The sequence below is a fragment of the Argiope bruennichi genome, chromosome 1, assembly GCF_947563725.1.
Source record: "Argiope bruennichi chromosome 1, qqArgBrue1.1, whole genome shotgun sequence".
Taxonomy (NCBI): domain Eukaryota; kingdom Metazoa; phylum Arthropoda; class Arachnida; order Araneae; family Araneidae; genus Argiope; species Argiope bruennichi.
This window is the reverse complement of record NC_079151.1, coordinates 65,405,486-65,424,992: the sequence shown is the minus strand read 5'-3', so window position 1 is coordinate 65,424,992 and position 19,507 is coordinate 65,405,486. Positions and strand designations below refer to the sequence as shown.

Below are 19,507 nucleotides of genomic sequence, written 5' to 3'. Positions count from 1 at the left end.
CTTGGAAGCAAAAAAAAAAAAAAAAAAAACTTTGTGCGGCAGGCGTGGATAATCCGATCCGCGGATAATCGGGTGTCTACTGTATTTCGCTTTCTTTTATCTTGAGCTAAGAATACAAATTTCTCTCTGATAATGAGTAAATCGAAGCGTAGAAGTTATTGGCACCATTTTAAATTCTTTTGTATATTTATGATCATTTCTTTACCAATTTGGACGAACCGTAACTAAATGCTATAAATTTTGTTGAAGAATAGTTGGCCAACAGAGGAGTAGATCAGAAATTAAAATAATGCTGAAGTGCTAAAAGTAGAAAAACTTTATCCTTACCACAGCCGCTATTAAAGCGACGCCAAGAATAAGGCCAACCTAGAATTACTCGCATTTAGTAGGAATAGTTTATGAAAGTTTGTACGGTTGTTCTTAGTTTGGCTACTTTTGGCTGTTTATTTGGCATTATTTGGCGGTTTATCGCAGTCGCCGTTGAAATCAAGTTGTATCCTTTTATCCCCGCAATTGAGTAAAAATATTAATAGATAGAAGATGGAATTCGCGCTATATTAACCGTTTTTGTTCGAATTCTTGATGCGCAGGTTTTGTTATATTGAATGTTTATGTCGTTTTATGAAATATTAAAGGGGGATATGGGGGATTAAATGTAGACTAAATTTGAAAAAAAAAGTAACATAGAAAATTTTATTTAAGTAGAGAATGAAGAGGAAAAAAATGAATCCACTAAAAAGAATCAATTTCACTAAAATTCGAGTAAATCTGAATTTAATATTTTCTCAAAATATTTATCACCTATTTCTTAGCCAAATTACTTCATGTAGATGGCAAATATTGTCAATTAGTTTTAAAGGAAATATTTTTTATTATGTATTTTAAAATTTACTTTGAGAAAGTGTAAGTATATTAACATAATTCGGTGCATAATAAATAAAATACAAATTTTTTCCAATAAACTTTATTACATAATATTCATCATTTTCAAGACCACTGATTTTTAATTTAGGGTAAATGGGTCTAAACAAAAATAATGCCTTAAATTTACCACTGTTGTTATAATAATAAATAATAAGTGCTTTAAGCAGATATATAAAATAACAGTTTTCATAAGAGGACGGAAATTATAATTATATAAGTAGTTGTTAAAAATAAACTTCTGAAAAATGAGAATTCTTTAAAACCAATCGTTTTCTTTGAATCTCACGAAGAAAAATAACAAAACTGTCGAAGCTCGATAGAAAGTTCTTATTGTGAACATAACCTTTTGTACTAATTAAAGAATGAATAAAATAACTTGATTTTCTTCTTTACAGAATTCTAAATATTTCTGCGAGGGATGGACCTTATTCCTCTTCAGTAGCTGTACCACAGATGACCTTGACATATGAGTTTATGTCTATCATACCCTCTCTATCAATAGGTGCTTCTTTAAATGCTTCATCTACCTATATAAATAATAAGACAGCAATTATTATTTAATAAATTAATAAATATTTAGCTGCAATTTATACCCAAAAAGAAGTTAGAAGAAAATCAAATTTTAAATATAAAAATTATCACTAAGCTATCAAATGTAACGGGTAATTTTAACGGATTTTAATTTAAGTTTATTATTTGTATGTTAATTTATGCTAATAGCATAAACTTTTAATTTTAAATCAAATATTTAATATTCAACAAAATTTTCACAATTTTTGAATTTTGAATTTTTTAATTAAAAGTTGGACATTTATGGTTAATTGGGCAAATTTTGAATTAAAATTTGGAAATTGATTTATGTCAAACACAGTAATTCTACAACGAATTTTAGAAGGGGGAAAAAAAACGACGAGACAAACTACATATCAGTGGATCTGCGCTAATTTATCATTTAACAGATACACAGCAGATTAAAAGCGGTATTATTCAATCAGACCGTTATGTTACTTGATAGGAAATTCTAATCACGATTCATTGAAGTCTTGAATATTCATCTTTTGAATGTTGCATTTTCTTTATTTTCTCTTTCTGTTGTCTTTATTTTCTTGTTTCTGTTTTCCTAGCGGAATATCTTTTCGTAGAATATCATTCAGATAAAGTATGTAACCGATAAAATTAGTTTTTAAAAAGATGAAGTTATATCAATCGTCAAATGAAAATTTTGAGTTCATATTTGCGGCTGTATTATTATTATTATACTAGACGCATTTGACGACCAACCGGTTAGTTAGTATTAATGAACGCTAAAACTTTTAATTAAATATTTTATGTAACTTAATAGCTTATTTGGCAAAGTAAGTTTCAAATTTTGACAGATGCATAATTCACTCCTACTAATATGGAGGCCTTAAACAGTTCTATTCATCGTATTATTCTCTAAATTTTGTCCGCTCCTGTAGAATTTCAGCTTTAGATTAAAATGGAAATGATTAAACTGCCATTAATATAAACACATTTTTTACTGAAACGAAGCATTAAAAAAATGAGTATTGAAAACAAAGTCGCCCCCGATATGAGAAAACAGAGTTATTACAAGAAAAGATGGTGTTTATTTAAGCTATGAGGAAAAGCTTATTACCTCAGAATTTGTAAGTTTTTCACCCCACGTGATGAGTGCTTTCCTTAATCTAAAAAAAAATTATATTTAAATATGAAAATAAAAATCACAGCATTTTATATAAAGAACAGAAAGTAAAAATAAAAATATGACAGCTTAAGACATGAACTTATCGTTTTAAGAAAATTTAAATTTCTTAAAACTAATTATAATGAGTTGAGTTATATAATATGTGATTTCAACACTAATTTGCTTCGGAAATCAATTCTGTCAATTACAACTTTTAATTTGCCTTTGAGTTTGAGCCTGCTTGAATTTTTTGGCGCAAGTTCCAATTTTTTACTGGTACATACTGTTGGCGTATAAAATCTATATTAGAGGTAATATTAAAAATAAGATACACTCAAAATCATTCAAGTGCTCAAAAATGTTTAAAAAAATCATCGTGATGAGATAAAACGAAATCGCCATAGAAATTTTGATAGCTGATTGCCGATTTGATTGATCGTCATAGATTTGTAGATACTGAAAGTTCATCTCTTTTTTTTAAAGTATAATTTTTTTTTGATAACTTACAAATTATGAGAAATTCTTGCATCTTCAAATTTCAGCACTCATATAAATATGAATTGACCATTTGTTCATTTAAATAGAATGTTTCTTATGTTTTTAATAATAATTAAGAAATGGAATAATTCTTGAAACATGACATTCGGTACATATGTATGATTGAAAATCTATATTGTTAATGCAGTGTAAATTATTATCGATTTTAATTTTTAACATTTTATTAAAATCACTGAACAGATATTGGTTTAATATAGATAATTAAATTCAATGAAATACGATTACTTAGCTTTACTTCAATAATTTATTAAAAATTAAAGACATAATTTTATAACATGCACATTTTATATGTAAAGAGAGAAAGAGATTGAAGCTATTTTATGCCATCTTTTATTATTATTATTATTTAAAATGAATATGACTTAAAAGCTGAGCATTGCATCATAATCCAGTGTTAGTATTCTATTCAAAAGTATACAGAAAACATCAATATTTTATTATAGCAACTTTTATAATTTTTAGATGAGCAATGCAAGTTGCAATGCGATAATCAACTGCATATTCTTACAATAACAAATAAATATGTTTTTGCTAATATTAAATATTGCATCCAGTACCAAAAATAACTGATTCCATGATAAAATAACTGAAATATAATATAGCAATCAGTATTTAAAAACAAATGTCACAGTTTATTGATATTGGTTATAAAAATACAGCGTTTTTATCTGTATACTTGTGACATCTCAAGAAAAGATAACGGCGTTATTGGATTCGTGTTATTGCTTCCGTGTTTATTTATTCGCATTTTATTTCGTGCTTCTTGAAATAGAAGCAGCATGAAAGCATCGAATTTTTATATGCCTCATCATCACGAATGAATCATACCCGCTATATTCACTGAATGCGGTTTTTCCAGTGATCTCATTAAGAAATACCAGAAATTGCAGTGTCAGCGACTATGATAATGAATTTGGCGCCTTAATATCGAACGGAAACTCGTATTATGAAGACAAATGATGAGAGATACTCGCTATAAAAACGATGTAATAAGTTATAGAGCATAAAAAGTTTGGCAAATACTTTAGAATTCTGGTATACTAAGAAAGATTAAAAAATAGAGTTTCATCTTTTAAACTTCATTTCAGAGATTTATTAAGAGAACCATGTGTTTAAGACTTTTTTTTGAGGAATAAATTGTGTTAGGTAATTTCTAGTACAATGTAATACAAGAGATCTTAATAGAAATGATTCTTATTACTGTAAATGAAAAGACGGATGAGTTTTCGTCCTTTTCCACTTGGAATTTTCCTTAGGACTATACGTATGTAAGTTATAATATATCGTTATTTCAGTTTTTAAACCAGCATGAATGGTCTTCCCAAAACTTTCTCTCATACTCTCTAATAAGTTTATCGTGCCTGAGAACGCCTTGCATGGTACTGACGTACAATAGTTTTAAATATCAACTTTTGGCGAGAATTTAACATTTTTACATTATTTCCCATGTGGTTCATGACGAATTTTAGTCGATTAATTCCTGACATGCATTAATTGTATTCAAAAATCGAATTTGTGTTTTAGACTGATTTTGTTTTCCTCAATCGATTGAAATAAAAATTTGACACAAAACTGCACTTGTAGTTATAAATTATCATACCAAATTTTATATGTTTAAGTCATTGCCTTTAGAATTACCGCGTTTACCTATTTCAAGTACAGGCAGTACAGGCAGTACCTTGAAAGTACAGGCAGTCAACCCTTGGTTGTATTTGGCTTAAAATTTGACAGGTGTCTGCTCTGCGGATGCTAAATCTGTGCACCGAATCTTATCTATCTAGCTCTCTTCGTTTTAATTTGTCGTGCTAACTTATATTCGAACAGCCGGGATACCTCTGAACAGATTTTACTCAAAATTTGGTAGAAATATGCAAATTTGATGTGAAGACTGTACACCAAATTTCAACTATCTAGCTCCAATAGTTGGTTTTTTTTTTTTTTTTTTTTTTTTTTTTTGAACTCAGGGAGGTCTAAACATGGAGATTCGTCAAAATCTCGAGTTCGAATTTTTTTGACGATTACTATATTTTCTCTATACAACGTATACCAGAAAGTAAAAAATAATTTTAGATTACAATTTATCTTTCAAAGTTATATTTACGAAGATAAGATAGCTTAAAGCTATGTTTATCTAAATAACATTTCTAATTTCATTTCACAGTTGCTAATTATTTTCACCTACCAAATCATTTTTGACGAAAATCTTTTAAAATAAACTTAAATTTATTGCAAAAATGCAAGAAAAAATGTTCATACAGATATGAATGTATCTTTAAAACATATTTATGTTGGAGGAAAAAAACTGTAAATATTATCTTAACCATAATAAATTTAATTTAATGCAAATTGATAAGTTTTCATAAAATGTAAATTATATTAGCTATATTAATTATTGTTTCATCATTAATGTTGAAGAATATTGCAGACGACAGTATTATCAGAAGTTCAGAGATCCAAAATTAGATAAGACAATTGCATGAGATCTATTCTATCCCTTACAATTGCGTCGAATTCGGAAGAGGGAGAGAGGAGAATTGTCGGCTCATCAAATATCATTTGCGTCATCTGACCGTACCGAAATAGCCCTCATATAGCTTCTGAATCGAACATTAATCCGTGTAAGTTACTATTCCCCTCTAATAATTCAGAATAAACGGCTTATGGCAGCTTAAGGGTTTGAAGAAATGGTAAACCAAATTAAGCTTGCATGTTTGGACATAAAAATATATTTTCTCTAATTTTTTTAAAAAGTATTTTCTTCTTTTTTTTCTTATGTACACAGTATACAAAGAGAAAGTATTGTAATCGTCACAAAATTCGAACTCGAGATTTTGATGTATGTCCACTTTTCAGTACTCCTCGAGCCCGAAAAACATATATATTTTTTTATTATGTCTGCGCATTTGTGAGCACGGTAACTCAAAAAATGCTTTGAGCTAGACAGATAAAATTTGGTCTGTTGTCTTTATATCAAAATTGTAGATTTTTATCAAATTTTGAACGTATTGTATTTAGAGAATGTTTGTCTGCCTGACTGTACAATTACAAAACGTTTATAGCTAAACGAATAAAATTTGGTAATAAGGAGATAATCAGTTGGTAAAAACGCAATGATTTAGATAAATGAAATCTGGTACGTGATTTTGTAATTGTAATCCTGTGACAAATTTTAGCTTCAATTGATCGAAAATAAGGCATTTAAAATGTTTACATGGTTATTTTTTCATTATATCACGTAACAGAATACTTACTTGCGAGAATCTTAAAATAAAAATCTGAGTACTCCTGATGTTTACGGCCTTATATAAAATCCACAATTTTATGTGTAAGAAAGGAGATAACACTTTTCGTTATAATAACACTAGTTTCTTTTTCGAGGACACTGGTCTCCTTGTCATACACTTAATGTTGGACTTTGAACATTTAACATTTTACTGCCTTCTTGTAGCTATACTTTCACATAAGATGCTGCGCAGACAATACATAGCTTCTCTGCACAATCGAGTTTTAATTTAATGACTATCTCATTCAGTTTGATTGTTTAGCTCAGTCACTGAGATGTTGCTAGGATTTCTGCATTCGTTAAACAGTGCTGAGTTCACATTTCGATTGTCAAAAATAAACGAACCGTGCAAGGGTGAGGGAACCGTTTTAACAAATGCATTTTCAAGCTGTGTAATCGAGTTTAAACAAACAATTATTGCAAATGACACATCGAAGTATCAGGTTGAAGTCATTGGTGTGAAAGGTAAATAAACTCAGATGAATCATTTACAAGATGAAGTATCAATGTAAAACTTCTAGTTTATAAGCGACAAATACATTTCGCGAACGCAAGACATCCGATGTCGTCGCAGCTGCTTTCGAGCCAGAATTCTCCGTACAGATTGTTATTGAAAGTTTTTCTGCGTTCTTTTGAAATTCTGATAAAAGGAATGATTCACTTCCCGTGACTCAGAGATTACCATCGCGACTCGGGCTATTCAATACGTACTTCTTTTCATTAATTTTGCCGGCGCCATCAGGGTCGAATGTGTCGAATGCTTTCTTGATGACTTCTTCTTGGTCAGTGCCTATAACATGCAAAGAAAAAAAAAGAATAAGAATTCATTGTTATTTACAATATTTAGAGTAATCATATACCCACAAAATATAAATTCAGGCTGAATTGGTAATGTTTTTTTAATTTTAAAAAGTAATCAATAGTTGTTTTTATGTAACATTTTAAAACAAAAATATACTTTTTCATGGTATCATTTTGGTAAAAGAAAAAGGGGGAAAGGGCATTAAGGTATTTGACTACGTTCGGGATGAATATTTTGAAAAAATCGTTCGAAAATAATTATATTTTTAAATATTTCCATTAAAAAGGTTGGAAAAACATCTATGAAACGAAATTATACCTGTTAAACGGGAAAAGTTATTTAAAAATCGGTAAAAGGACATTTTTTAGCTAAAAAGAGATATAATGCAAAAATCGTCTAGTTTAGAGGTTTTTTTAAATGATTTGTTGAAAATCGTGCAGATAATTAGCAGTTTAAAATTAAGTTTTGCAGATAGTTGCAATTTAAAATTTTGCAGAAATATATTATCTAGTTCTTAAACTTAAAAAAATAAGCCGTATTTCTATCCATTCTTTAAATATTGAAGATTGACTGATAAAAACATGCAACTTTCAATTTTTTTTTCAAATTGTGAAGCGCTAAAACAACTATAAAATATTTTGAAATGAAAAATTTGCTTGTTCCGTGGTTTAGGTACTGCGTAACTTATTGAAAAATTATTATACAAAATTTGAAGAAAAAATATGTATTAGATTTTAATTTGTGAGATTTTTCATAAGAAAATTTTGTCAAAGATTGTAATTTCAAAAGAAATAGCACTAAAGCGTATGTAAATGCGATTATAAAAATGAGAATAAAGTCCCCCCCCCCAAATAGACTTAGAAACAAAATTCTAATGGTTTTATAAAGAAATATTTTCAAACATTAATATTAAGCTTTAAAAAAATCATTATTTTGCAAAAAAAAAAAAAAAATTTAACGTAGACACCTACCTTAATAGAAACTATTCATGTGACTTTTCTGTCACATGGCAAACCTAACTGCTCTTTCTATTATACTCTGTTGTGTCGTCATATCCCTTTTCCTCCCGTTCGTGATTTTAAAATTAAATCGAAATTGAACAATTGAGGGATGTCAAGTGATATAGAGCTACCAAACTAAAGCGGAATGACTTCTTTGATAATAGATGCTCTCCAAAAAAGAATGAGATGATTTCAAAAAAAAAATTATTATATGTTTTAATTAAAAAATCAGTTGAAAGATTTGCCTTTTTCTTCAGAAACTCTGGAATAACAAAGTTCAAAACTAGAATTATTCAAAGAATCATTGTTATACCTTTTGAAAATACCAAAATTTGCTTTTCGGAAATAACTAATTTTATTTTCAGTACAAATTTTTCTCTAATATGGATAAAATTTTAGGCTTATTTTTAGAAATATTTTGCAATAATGCATTTTTTTTTTATTTTAGTAACGCATGTGCATTGCTGCAAATTTAAATACTTTTTTTTGTTATATTATCTCTAAGTAAATTTTAAAAATTTATAAAGGTAGATTCTTTTGTGATAAAATTTCAATTAAAATTTTCAAAATGGAAGAGAAAGAGAGAGGGAGGGGAGGGAAGAGACGAATCAAGCCTAAGACAGTTTGAACCTGCGATATTTCGGACTAGAGGTTCGAATTTACTTAAACAATAAATTTCCATTCTAATAAACGGTCTGCAAAATAATTTTTTTTAACTTTCTCGTATATGTTGTATAGAGAAAGTATAGTAACCATAAAAAAATCCGATCTCCAAATTTTGATAAATCCTCACGCTTCAGACAGTTCGAAAAACCTATTTTTGGAAAATGTCTGTGACAAAGATAACTCAAAAACGCTTTGAGCTAGACTGTTGAAATTCAGAACACGATCTTCACATTAATTTGTAGATTTCTGTCAAATTTTGTGTAAAATCTGTTCAGAGGAAGTCCGTCTGTTTGAATATAAGTTAACACGATAACCACAAAATAAAGACAATTAGATAGATAAAATTAGGTATGTAGTGATTGGATTTTGAAGCGTTAGGAAATAAACGTTCATAGATGGCGCTAGACAACTAGCGCGAGTGTCATTAAAAGAGTGATGTCATTCGAATGTTGGCTCTTGAAGAAGGAGTTACTGAGCAGAGTAACTAGAACGAATCTGCAATAAATTTGTTGTTAAGTTTTCTATTTGCCTATTTATTCAAAGCACTCACGAACCAGCCAAGACAAGGTACACAGCATTTATAGCTTAGACACATAACAAATTTTGAGCCAAATCTGATACTGCCAGTCTGTACTTTCAGAAGCATGCAAAAACGCGATAATTCAAAAACGCAAGGACATAAATATATCAAATTTTGTATGGCATTTTGTGACTACAAGTGAAGTTTTTTTAAAAATCAAATTTCTGTTTCAATCGGTTGAGGAAAACAAAATGGGTCTAAAACACAAATTCGCTTTTTGGATGCTATTAGCGCATGCCAGTGATTAATCGCCAAATATCTCGCCAAGTATGATGTTATAGATTCAGTAAAAATGCTAAATTCAAGCCAAAAGTTAATATTTCGTAATTATTGAATGCCAATGCCATGTAAGGCGTTCTCTAGCATGATAAGTTTATTAAAAAGTATAAGAGAAAGTTTAAGGGAGACCACTGCCGTTAGTTTCCTTTGCTATACACGGGCGTAGTAAAATTAGCCACTACGGACATGTGCACCTGTTAGGAAGGAAGCGGTGAGGCGGAAATGACAGCAAAGATCTTGCACTCTATTATACAATAGATATTTCTTCTGCGTCAGCTGATGTGTAGGCATTCAATAATTTCCCTTTTGTACGCAAACTATGTATTTTTGATATGAATAAAAATTCCTTTCTTTTTTAAACGTATCAATTTTTGAAACGTAGTTGCTTAAGAAAGTTTTAACTCCAGAATAAATAAATGAAATTTTAAACATAGAATCAGATAATATATACTAATTTTCTTATTGTCAGAATGAAACAATTTATGCCGTTTATATCTTGATTTTTTTTTGTGCTGTTTAATTAAAAATAACGCATTTGTTTTGAATTTCATTTACGTATTCTAATGGTGTGGTTATGAGAACACCGATGAATATTAGTTATAAATTTTGGGTCTCGAGCTTTTTTATATTGTAACTCTAATAATTATCAAAAACTATATTAATTATTTAAAATTAATTTTACGTAATTCTGGTATGAAAATTAGATATTTTAAAATGCTGTTAAATTTTGATTCATAAATAATTTTAACTGATCTTTTCTTTTTCTTTTTTTTTTCTGAATTAGAAATTCAGTTGATATACTATTCGGTACATCAGAATTGGAATTTTATTTTAGAAACATTTGAAATCTCCCTATTTAGTTTTATGCCTTGCAGCAGGGCGGTAGTGGTATTACAAGACAGCTTCAAATGCTCTCTTTATCTATAAATACTGAAATTGAAATCACACACACAAGAAGGGTTAAATCTTGAACTTAATTATAGTTTATAGATTCACACCTGTTTAGAACCACTAGGCCGAAGTGGGTTGCAAGCAAGTCAATGAAAATTTTTATTAAATTAATTGCAAAATTAATAAATTTAAAAAAAGTATAGATTCTATGAATTATAAATTATTAGAAACCTGCTCAAATATGCTCGACAGCATAATCTTATCTGATTCGTTACGTTTGTTTAACTATTGCTGTATTTATAAACATCGAGTGTATGTTCAAATAATGGTGCGTACAAACATGGATGGCATGTAGTCAGTAACTCATAAAAAATAAAACCTTTAATTTTTCACAAAATTATTAAAATAAATAATTTACCTAAAATAAATCAATCATATGTTGTTAAATTAAAAAAATGAGTTTAAATATGAAACTAAGTTGTCAAATTAATACTTAAATTCTTAATAATATTAAATTGTCAATAAAATACTTCAATTCGCCGTTGCATATAATGGCATTCTTTGTAATTATTTTTGCAATGCTATTTTTCCCGACAATAACTGCAGGTGAAGAAATTTTTAGTTCAAGATTTTCTTCAATCCCCTGCAAATTTTCATGTTACGTCCAAAAGAACATTGTTAAGACTGATTAGATTACTAGCACAAAATTAATTAGTCACTTAGATGTTATACAGATATTTAGAAAGAATAAAACTTAAATAATTTCATCATTAATTTACCTGCTATCCTTTCACCGAAGATGGTGAGAAACATGGTGAAATTAATTGGACCAGGGGCTTCAGAAAGCATGCTGTTCAGATCATTTTCGCTCACGATTTTTCCTGTGAGATGAAAGAAAAATATAAATATTAAAATAAAAATAGATAAATATTTTTAAAAAAAATCAAGTCCAACAGATAAAATCTGTAGAGATCATATAATTTAAAGAATTGTTTTCTTGGAAGTAAGGTATTTTTTGACTTTCAACTGGAAAACAAAATAAGAAATATCGATATTAAAGAAACTTGTATCAGTATTTTAGTTTTAAAAATGATGAAAATGTCCATTATTTTTATACAATCACATTATTAAAATGAATTATCACTTTATAGACAGGAGAGTAAAAATAATAAAAACATCTCTAAATTTTATATGCTGATAAATCAGTCAAAAGTGATATTTTTAAAATAATGACTTTGAAGTCAAATTTTAATATAGAAAACTCAATTATTTTATGAAATTATAAATGTTCAAAGTAAAAGTAACTTATAACGAATGCATTAAATATTTCCAAGTAAAATTAAAGGATTAAATGTTTTCAATTAATGGTCAAACTAAGGAACCAAAAAATTTATTATTTTATTTTACACAAGATGGATATTCGGTTTTTGAAACAGAAATTTCCTGTAATGCGCAGATGGATAGTTTTTTTCTGTGCAGTAGAGATAATTACTATAGGTTTTATCACAAGACAAAATATAATTTTCTTACCTAGTGAATCGAACGTTGCTCTTAAATCGTTCTTGTCTATTAGGCCATCTTTATTGGAGTCGATGAGTTGAAAAGCCTTTCAAATAAATAATAAAAACATCAACGATATGAAAAAAATACAGACATAAAATTATCAACTATCGTATGATCGTTAAAAGATAAAAAATAATAAAGCATCATTAAGATCTCGAAATGGGAAAATAGCAAATCTCAATTAGCCTCATTAGTGAGATTATACGCTTTTCTAGGAAACAAATGATATAAACACTGCAGTTTGTGAATATAAGATTTCACCTTTATTTTTGCATCTCAACAAAATGAACTCACCTCTTTGAACTCCGCTATTTGATTTTGTTCAAACATAGCGAAGACATTGGACGTCGCGCGTCGGGCAGTCTTCTTCTGGGAGTCGCTCTTTGTCTTCTTCGACTAAAATTATAAGAAACCAGGCAAAATAATAAATGTTTTTATATCTAATTCAAATCAAAATAAAGAAGACTGTATACATGAGAGATAATTAAGCTTCTATTGGCTTCCATTTCAGCTTTAAGAATAAAATTCTTATTAGAAATATTTTTGAATTAAAAGAATTTATGCGTTCAAAAAAAGGAATGAATTAAATTATTTCGCCAATTTTCAAGTTTGTTTAATATAATTTTTTTAATATTTAATATTATTATATTTAATATATTTAATATTATTATATTTAATATATTTATATTACGTATGCAGCGAATAATTTCTGTTTCGATAGTATATCGTATCAGAACATAGGATTGTAATTTACTGGTCAGACAATTCAAACTATATAAGCTAGTCATAAATATGAATGTGTACGTAGGCTCTCTTCAGGCCAGACCGTTTGACTTACAATTGCCTAATTTAGCAATGTTTACCTTAGAGAATGAGAATCTGCGTTTCAGAACGATTTTTTAACTTTTAATTTGAATTTTATTAAATTAAAAATTAAGCTGAATTTGACGTTTTTCCAAAAATATTATTGCTCAAAAATAAATTTTATACCGTTACAAAATTTAAAAGATAGTCTTTTTAATTATACATTTCAATAATCATGCGAATTTTTCCTAAATTTTAGCAATTTTTTAAAAATATTTTTTTTTGTATAATTTTGCATATATTATATTGTTGGCCATAAATTCAAATCATTTTCATTCTTCATTAAATACTTAATCACGCGATTTTTTTTATTGTTAAAAGTTAAAGAAAAAAAGATTCTGTTTAATATATGAATAGTTTACAAGACAAATAAAAAATTGAAGTCTCACTGTCATAAAATTTAGAAGATAGATGGACCGGAAATTCACGTTTTTAATAGAACTCTCTCTATTAGAAAAGTTCATGTACATGTTATACAGAACTTAACTTATATAGTTGAAATAACACGGCTTGGATATCAGACAATGTGACGGAATCATGTACATAGAGTTATAAAAAGTGATTTGTCTGAAGTAGAATTCAACCAAAAATGTTGACGGAACAGTTGGTCACCTGATGCGACTAGTATAATATAAATGCAACTTTTCTTCTACAAATCTAAAAATTCACATCCAAATACTAATTCAATATTTAAATTAGAATATTTGAGTATTTATCGACATGTTTTTACTTAACATTCGCTGCTTGGTTTCGAGCTGTGGTCTATTGCGTGTCTATTTCTGCTTGTTTTGGGATCGCATGTTTAGTTGATACAATTTTGAGCAGTATTAAGCAATACTGAGCAATATTATAAGCCATGTAAGAAATGATAATTTATTTTCTATTATTATGAATTAAAAAAAAACAATGACATTATTTTGTGATAATGCGAATATAGCATGTGGATAGATATATTTTAAGATATAAACAAAGCAAAATAAGATGTAATGAAATGTACTTGAGCGCAAAGTAGATGAAAATCAGAGGTATGAAACTAGTAATAGAAAAGAACTTGCCATTTTTTTGTAAAAATCATTGAATATTAACTGAAACTGTCCGTTTACATCAATGACATAAAAGGTAGTTAGACCAAAAAAAACCGAATTTAAGCTGAGAAGAATGTGACGATGATGAAGAATTACAATGTCAGAGGAGCATTTATACTTAAACACAGCCGGAAATTATTAGAATATTTTTTCTATGAGAACGGGGTATTAATATATGCATATTAATAGTGTGAAATGAAAAACCATAAAGAAGTTCATTAGTAGAGATTTTGGATAAGTTCCAAAATTGCAAAGGGATCATAAATAAGAAACATACAAAATAAGTTTCGCTAGTTAAATTTGAATTTCAAAAGTTTTCCATATTTTCATTTATAAATTTTTGATTTTATGAGCATTTTTATTATTTGAAATGCCTAAAAATCATCAAGGCATTTACATTTTGCGTATGTACATTACAATATCGCAACTATGATTCATTCAGAGAATTTTGTTCTTGTATGTATATAATATATTATACATGTTTTAAAAAAGTTCATTATCTTTATATATTTAAACTTATTGATCATTCGTAGTGGATCTTTCATTATTGACCAAAACATTTTTTAAACCAAAATATTTTTTTTGTAAGAAATTTTAAATTTTTTTCTTAAACTATGAAAACTTTATTAGAGATCTCAAAGATAAGCGTAGCTTTATGTGTTTTATAAAATTTTCATGAAATGATGCACTTAAGAAAGTAGTCTTCTTCCATTAGATTTTTTTTTGATAATTTTTGCTTTCTCCACTGTTGCTAGGACGAAACAATTTGGTTTATTGTTTCTTTATCATTGCGGAATTCAAAGATATTTCAGTAATACTTAAGGTAAAGTTACATTTATTTATTGTTTTATTTTAAAAGATAAGCCCCCATATATTTTAAATCATGCATGCTCAGAGAGTGTGCATCAATAAGAAGGCTTGAGTCTTAAATTGCCAAATATAAATTTCTTCTCTAGACAACTTTTTTTTTGTTCCAGTTTTGATAGTTTTTGATGATCATGTTTCGATAGGAACAGGAACAGGTGGCATTCAGTTCATCCGTATCAATTTCGATTACCGTTGAAGCCACAATTTTGGATGACATATTTAGAGCACAACGTAATGGATCCATGTTATCAAATGAAAGTTATTTGGAAAATAGCAGGACTTAATAATTTCTTATAATGTACAGAAAATTTCATAGAATATGAATTAAAAAAACATTAAAATGGCACGTGAATTACTCCAATATTTTCTTTACCTGAAAATTCATTTCTTGCTATCAATTATTGGATAATAAAATCAGAAATTAGAACAATTTAGCTCTACATTACACGTTATTTTTAATATTTTTTCTAGGTATTATTTCTAAAAATGAGAAATTTGGGAAAGAAATTTTTAAGATTAATTCAGAATTTTTTTTTCTTAAAATAAAAAAGTCCTTAGACATTTATTTAAAATTTCTTTATTAAAATACTTCTAATGCTAAATAAAGTCAAAAATGTAATACGTAATTTATTTTTCTAATTAATTATTAAATTTTTTAAAATGAATTTTAAAACGATAGTATTATAAAGCAGACAAAATAATGGTTTTGTTAGCTTTGTTTTAGAAAATAAATAAGAGCTACTTTAAGAAGACTCTCGTACATCTGAATTATGATGAAGAGAACGACACATGAGCCGACACTCCCTACTTCAAACATTCTACGCCATACCAGTAGGAGTGTGAGTGACATTTAATCTTCGGCTGATTTAACCTGAACTAATTAATACCCTTTACATGGCGAATCTTCTACCAAACTGTTCTCGACATGGATACTTTCCGGTTCTGAAACCGGACACTAGGCGCTAGACCACAGTTGTCTTTTTTAATGGATCATACATAAAATTGATTTTTTTTTTCTACTGAAATACAATTATTATTTTCAATAAACAACATCAAATGCATGAATTAATAAATTATTTATCTAGATTGTTATTTCTTAGAGCCAATTAATAACAATAAAAAGTTAATTTAAGGCGGATTTATATGTTTCCCTTTTATACCAATGTAATGAAAAAAAAAAAATACCGATTATATCGTTTTTTACCCGGCAGTTAAAACTCGGATATTATTGTCAAGTTGTGAAGTTATTTAGGGTCATTGGTAAGCTTTTAGATTAAATACATATTTTAAAGAAAATTGTTAAGCAGAAATTTGGCTGACTGTATAGAAATTTTTTTTTGAGAAACTGTATGAACTGTATGAATTTTTTTTTTTCATTTACCCTGAAAATATGAAGAAAAACTTTCAACTTGCTAACGACTAACACCGGCGATAAGCGACTAACGATGTTTCAACGATAAGCGACTAACAAGTCAATTAATCATTGCCTTTTGTGTTGCCAAAGTCGTTGCAAAATTTGCATTAAATGGAACACTGTTTGAAGGCGAAATTCTATTTTTGTATAGTTAGGAAACCGTTCCGACCTTCAGGTTAGGTGATATTGATTTCAGTGGCGAAACTTAGTAACCGCCGACTTGCAGTTGAAGGAGGAATACTAAATTTAATACAAATGTAAAAATGAAGCAGATATGTCTTTTTTTAAGTACAAAATATAAATGTACTAAAATATAAACTTTATTTTTATATAAAATTTTGTGTATATTATTTAACTATACAGACAAAATATATTTAAAATAGTAAAAAAAAAATTGTATATTAAATATAAATACATTTTGAAGTGAAAAAAAATTATTCATAAGAACAGAGAAAAACAATATTTTCAGCGGTAAAAGTAATTCACATTGATGCCAGAATTGATGCCAGGGTAAATTGAAACGCAGTCTTAAAGTATGATCGTACATTCACAATTCCATTGTAAATATCATTGAAAAGCCACAAATAAATTAATAATTCCATTGACAGCTACAATTTTTTAACAGTTGACTCCGGTGCCTCGTGGCAAAATTGCGTGCTCCAGACCTATTCTACGGAAGATAAGCAGATCTACAGTGAATCAGAGCACCCGCAGGAGATAAAATGTCCGACCACTGGTGAGATGTATACATTTTGAGATATAATTACATAACCTTGGTCACTCGATCGATTAAAAATTATGAGACCTTTCTCTCAAAATAGCTTTACTGTGAATTATAAGAAACAATAATACTATTAAATTCTTAAATCGATACTTTTTTATAAACCTTAAATGCTTATCTTATTTGTCACGATTGCTTTTTACACGTTGGTTTTTAATTGAAATAAATAACGTATCGATTTTCACGCGAACTCAACAATAAACGCAGCTGAAGGATGTTATGTATAACCAACCGACACAAGTTCATGAAACATAAACGCACTGGATCACGTGAGAAAACACGGGGAAGCAGATAACAAAGATTTGATTCAGCGTAGTTAAAAAAAATGTAGCAGTGAATCCCACTCGTGTGTACTCGGCTGATAGAAAAGTAAATATTTTGAGTCAAGTAACAATGAGAGGCGTGTTCTGTACCTTTGTTAAACTTTCTTGATAAGATTGAAGTTCTAGTTTACCTGAAAAGTTCGATTGAAATGAATAGCTAAAATTAAATATTTGTTTTAAGCACTTCAAATTATCTTTATGTATCTTTTATTTCTTTCTTCAGTCACAATTCTTTTTTTCTGATAAATATAGCGAAATTTAAATATTATCTTTTGGCGAAACAAAAGATATCAGAACAAACGCCCCTATCGATTTTATTACAGTGTCTAATTGATAAAAGGTCACTATAAATTGTCATTTTAGTCCATAAATGGGTTTTATTAACGATATGTTTGAATTCTTAGGGAAGTCAGTTATTTACTACTTATGTTCCTATCTAGCTAAACGAGGTTAAAAGTAGTCTAAATATAGGTTAAAAGTAATTGATAATGATATAATATTAAATAAGTAGAATCGATATCCTGCCGAAATCAATGGAATAATGGCAGATATTGCATATATTTCGTAATTTTTTACTTTTGCTAATATGGACACTATCTAATTTTATTAATTATCTAATCTATTCCATATATTAATTTGTGGGTGATATAGAACATTTGAATATTTAGAATTTGGATGCTATGCAGACAGTGAAATATTGTTTATTCCAAATAAAGAAAAAAAATTGGGTAAAAAAATCCTCAGAATATTCTTTTGGTAAAGATTATAGGTATGATTTATTTAATATCTAGGTAATTTTTAGAATTGTTTAACATATCAAGAACTTATTCCTTTCCTGTTAGCTATTCCTTTTCTTCAAAGATTGTTAATACATGTCCTTAATATTTTCAGCTATTAATAAATTATTTTTTTAAAATTATAATTCAAAAATGTACTTCAATCAATAATCAATCTTTCAAACAAAAATTCTAAATTAAATTAATTAAAATGTAATTTAAACACAGAAATAAATTTTCAATTTAAAGTCAATTAATTGTAAAAATACGATTAATAATAATGTTTAATAATAGTTTTGAATCTATTCTAAATTTTTATACTAGATCTTGACATTGAATATTGTATAAAGCTTTTCATAATTTTTTCAGTAAAAATGTAGATTTTTATTATTATCCTTTTTAATAAATATCCATTCAGTTCTGCATCCTTTTTTGGAGCATTTTATTAATAATCATATTATCATCACCCTTATTCATAACGAATTTAAAAAAAGTTTGACTTTTTCCAGATGAACCATAAAATTTTGGCTATTTTTTAAAAGAAGTATTCCTTTCTTTGAACAAAACTATCTTTTAACTGCAACTCACAAATTGAATTCAGATGTACTAAGAGGACAGCAATTCAACTTCTAACTTACCATTTTGAATGAAGACTTGGATCAGGGAGTTCTCACCAAAACGTTCGATAGTTCACCACCACCCAGGAAAAAACCTCTTCACCGAGTGGATGCTCGCCCCGGACTCAACCTTTCGCAATTCTGTGCCAGCCGTCATCGTTTCTTCATTTCTCATGACCATATTTCTCTCTCCCTCGCCTTCAGGCATACCAAAATAAAATGCAAAGAAAACATTCGTCTGGGTATGGATGCTGCAGCGGCCAAATATGGAGTCCGAAAGAAAAACCAAACTTTCTTGGTCATCCTTCATGCATTCTCAGTCGCTTAGTTCCTTCCTGTAAACATTCTGGTGGAAGGTGAGAACTGAACTAGTTGAATTTTTCTGGAACTACTGAAAGAAACACACTTGTTGATGTGGTTAAGGGAATTCAAGACTGCAAGAAGGCAACTCTCTCCCGATGTTCTGAAGAATCTACTATATGGTTTGGTAAAATGTTATATTCTTGTTCTTAATCATTGCCAATGTCTTAACATTATACATTTTAT

General features: G+C 28.4%; 1 protein-coding gene across 1 annotated transcript; it reads right to left on the bottom strand.

Annotated features, from left to right (window-relative positions):
* Positions 1-983: 983 nt before the first annotated feature.
* Positions 984-19,139, bottom strand: LOC129975885 (myosin regulatory light polypeptide 9-like). The gene is made up of 7 exons (XM_056089156.1): positions 18,983-19,139; positions 12,529-12,630; positions 12,202-12,277; positions 11,451-11,552; positions 7,164-7,242; positions 2,564-2,612; positions 984-1,451 (listed from the first exon to the last, which is right to left on the bottom strand). The coding sequence occupies exons 1-7, from the start codon at positions 18,983-18,985 to the stop codon at positions 1,350-1,352; spliced, it is 513 nt and encodes a 170-aa protein (XP_055945131.1). The 5' UTR covers positions 18,986-19,139; the 3' UTR covers positions 984-1,349.
* Between the last annotated feature and the right edge of the window lie 368 nt (positions 19,140-19,507).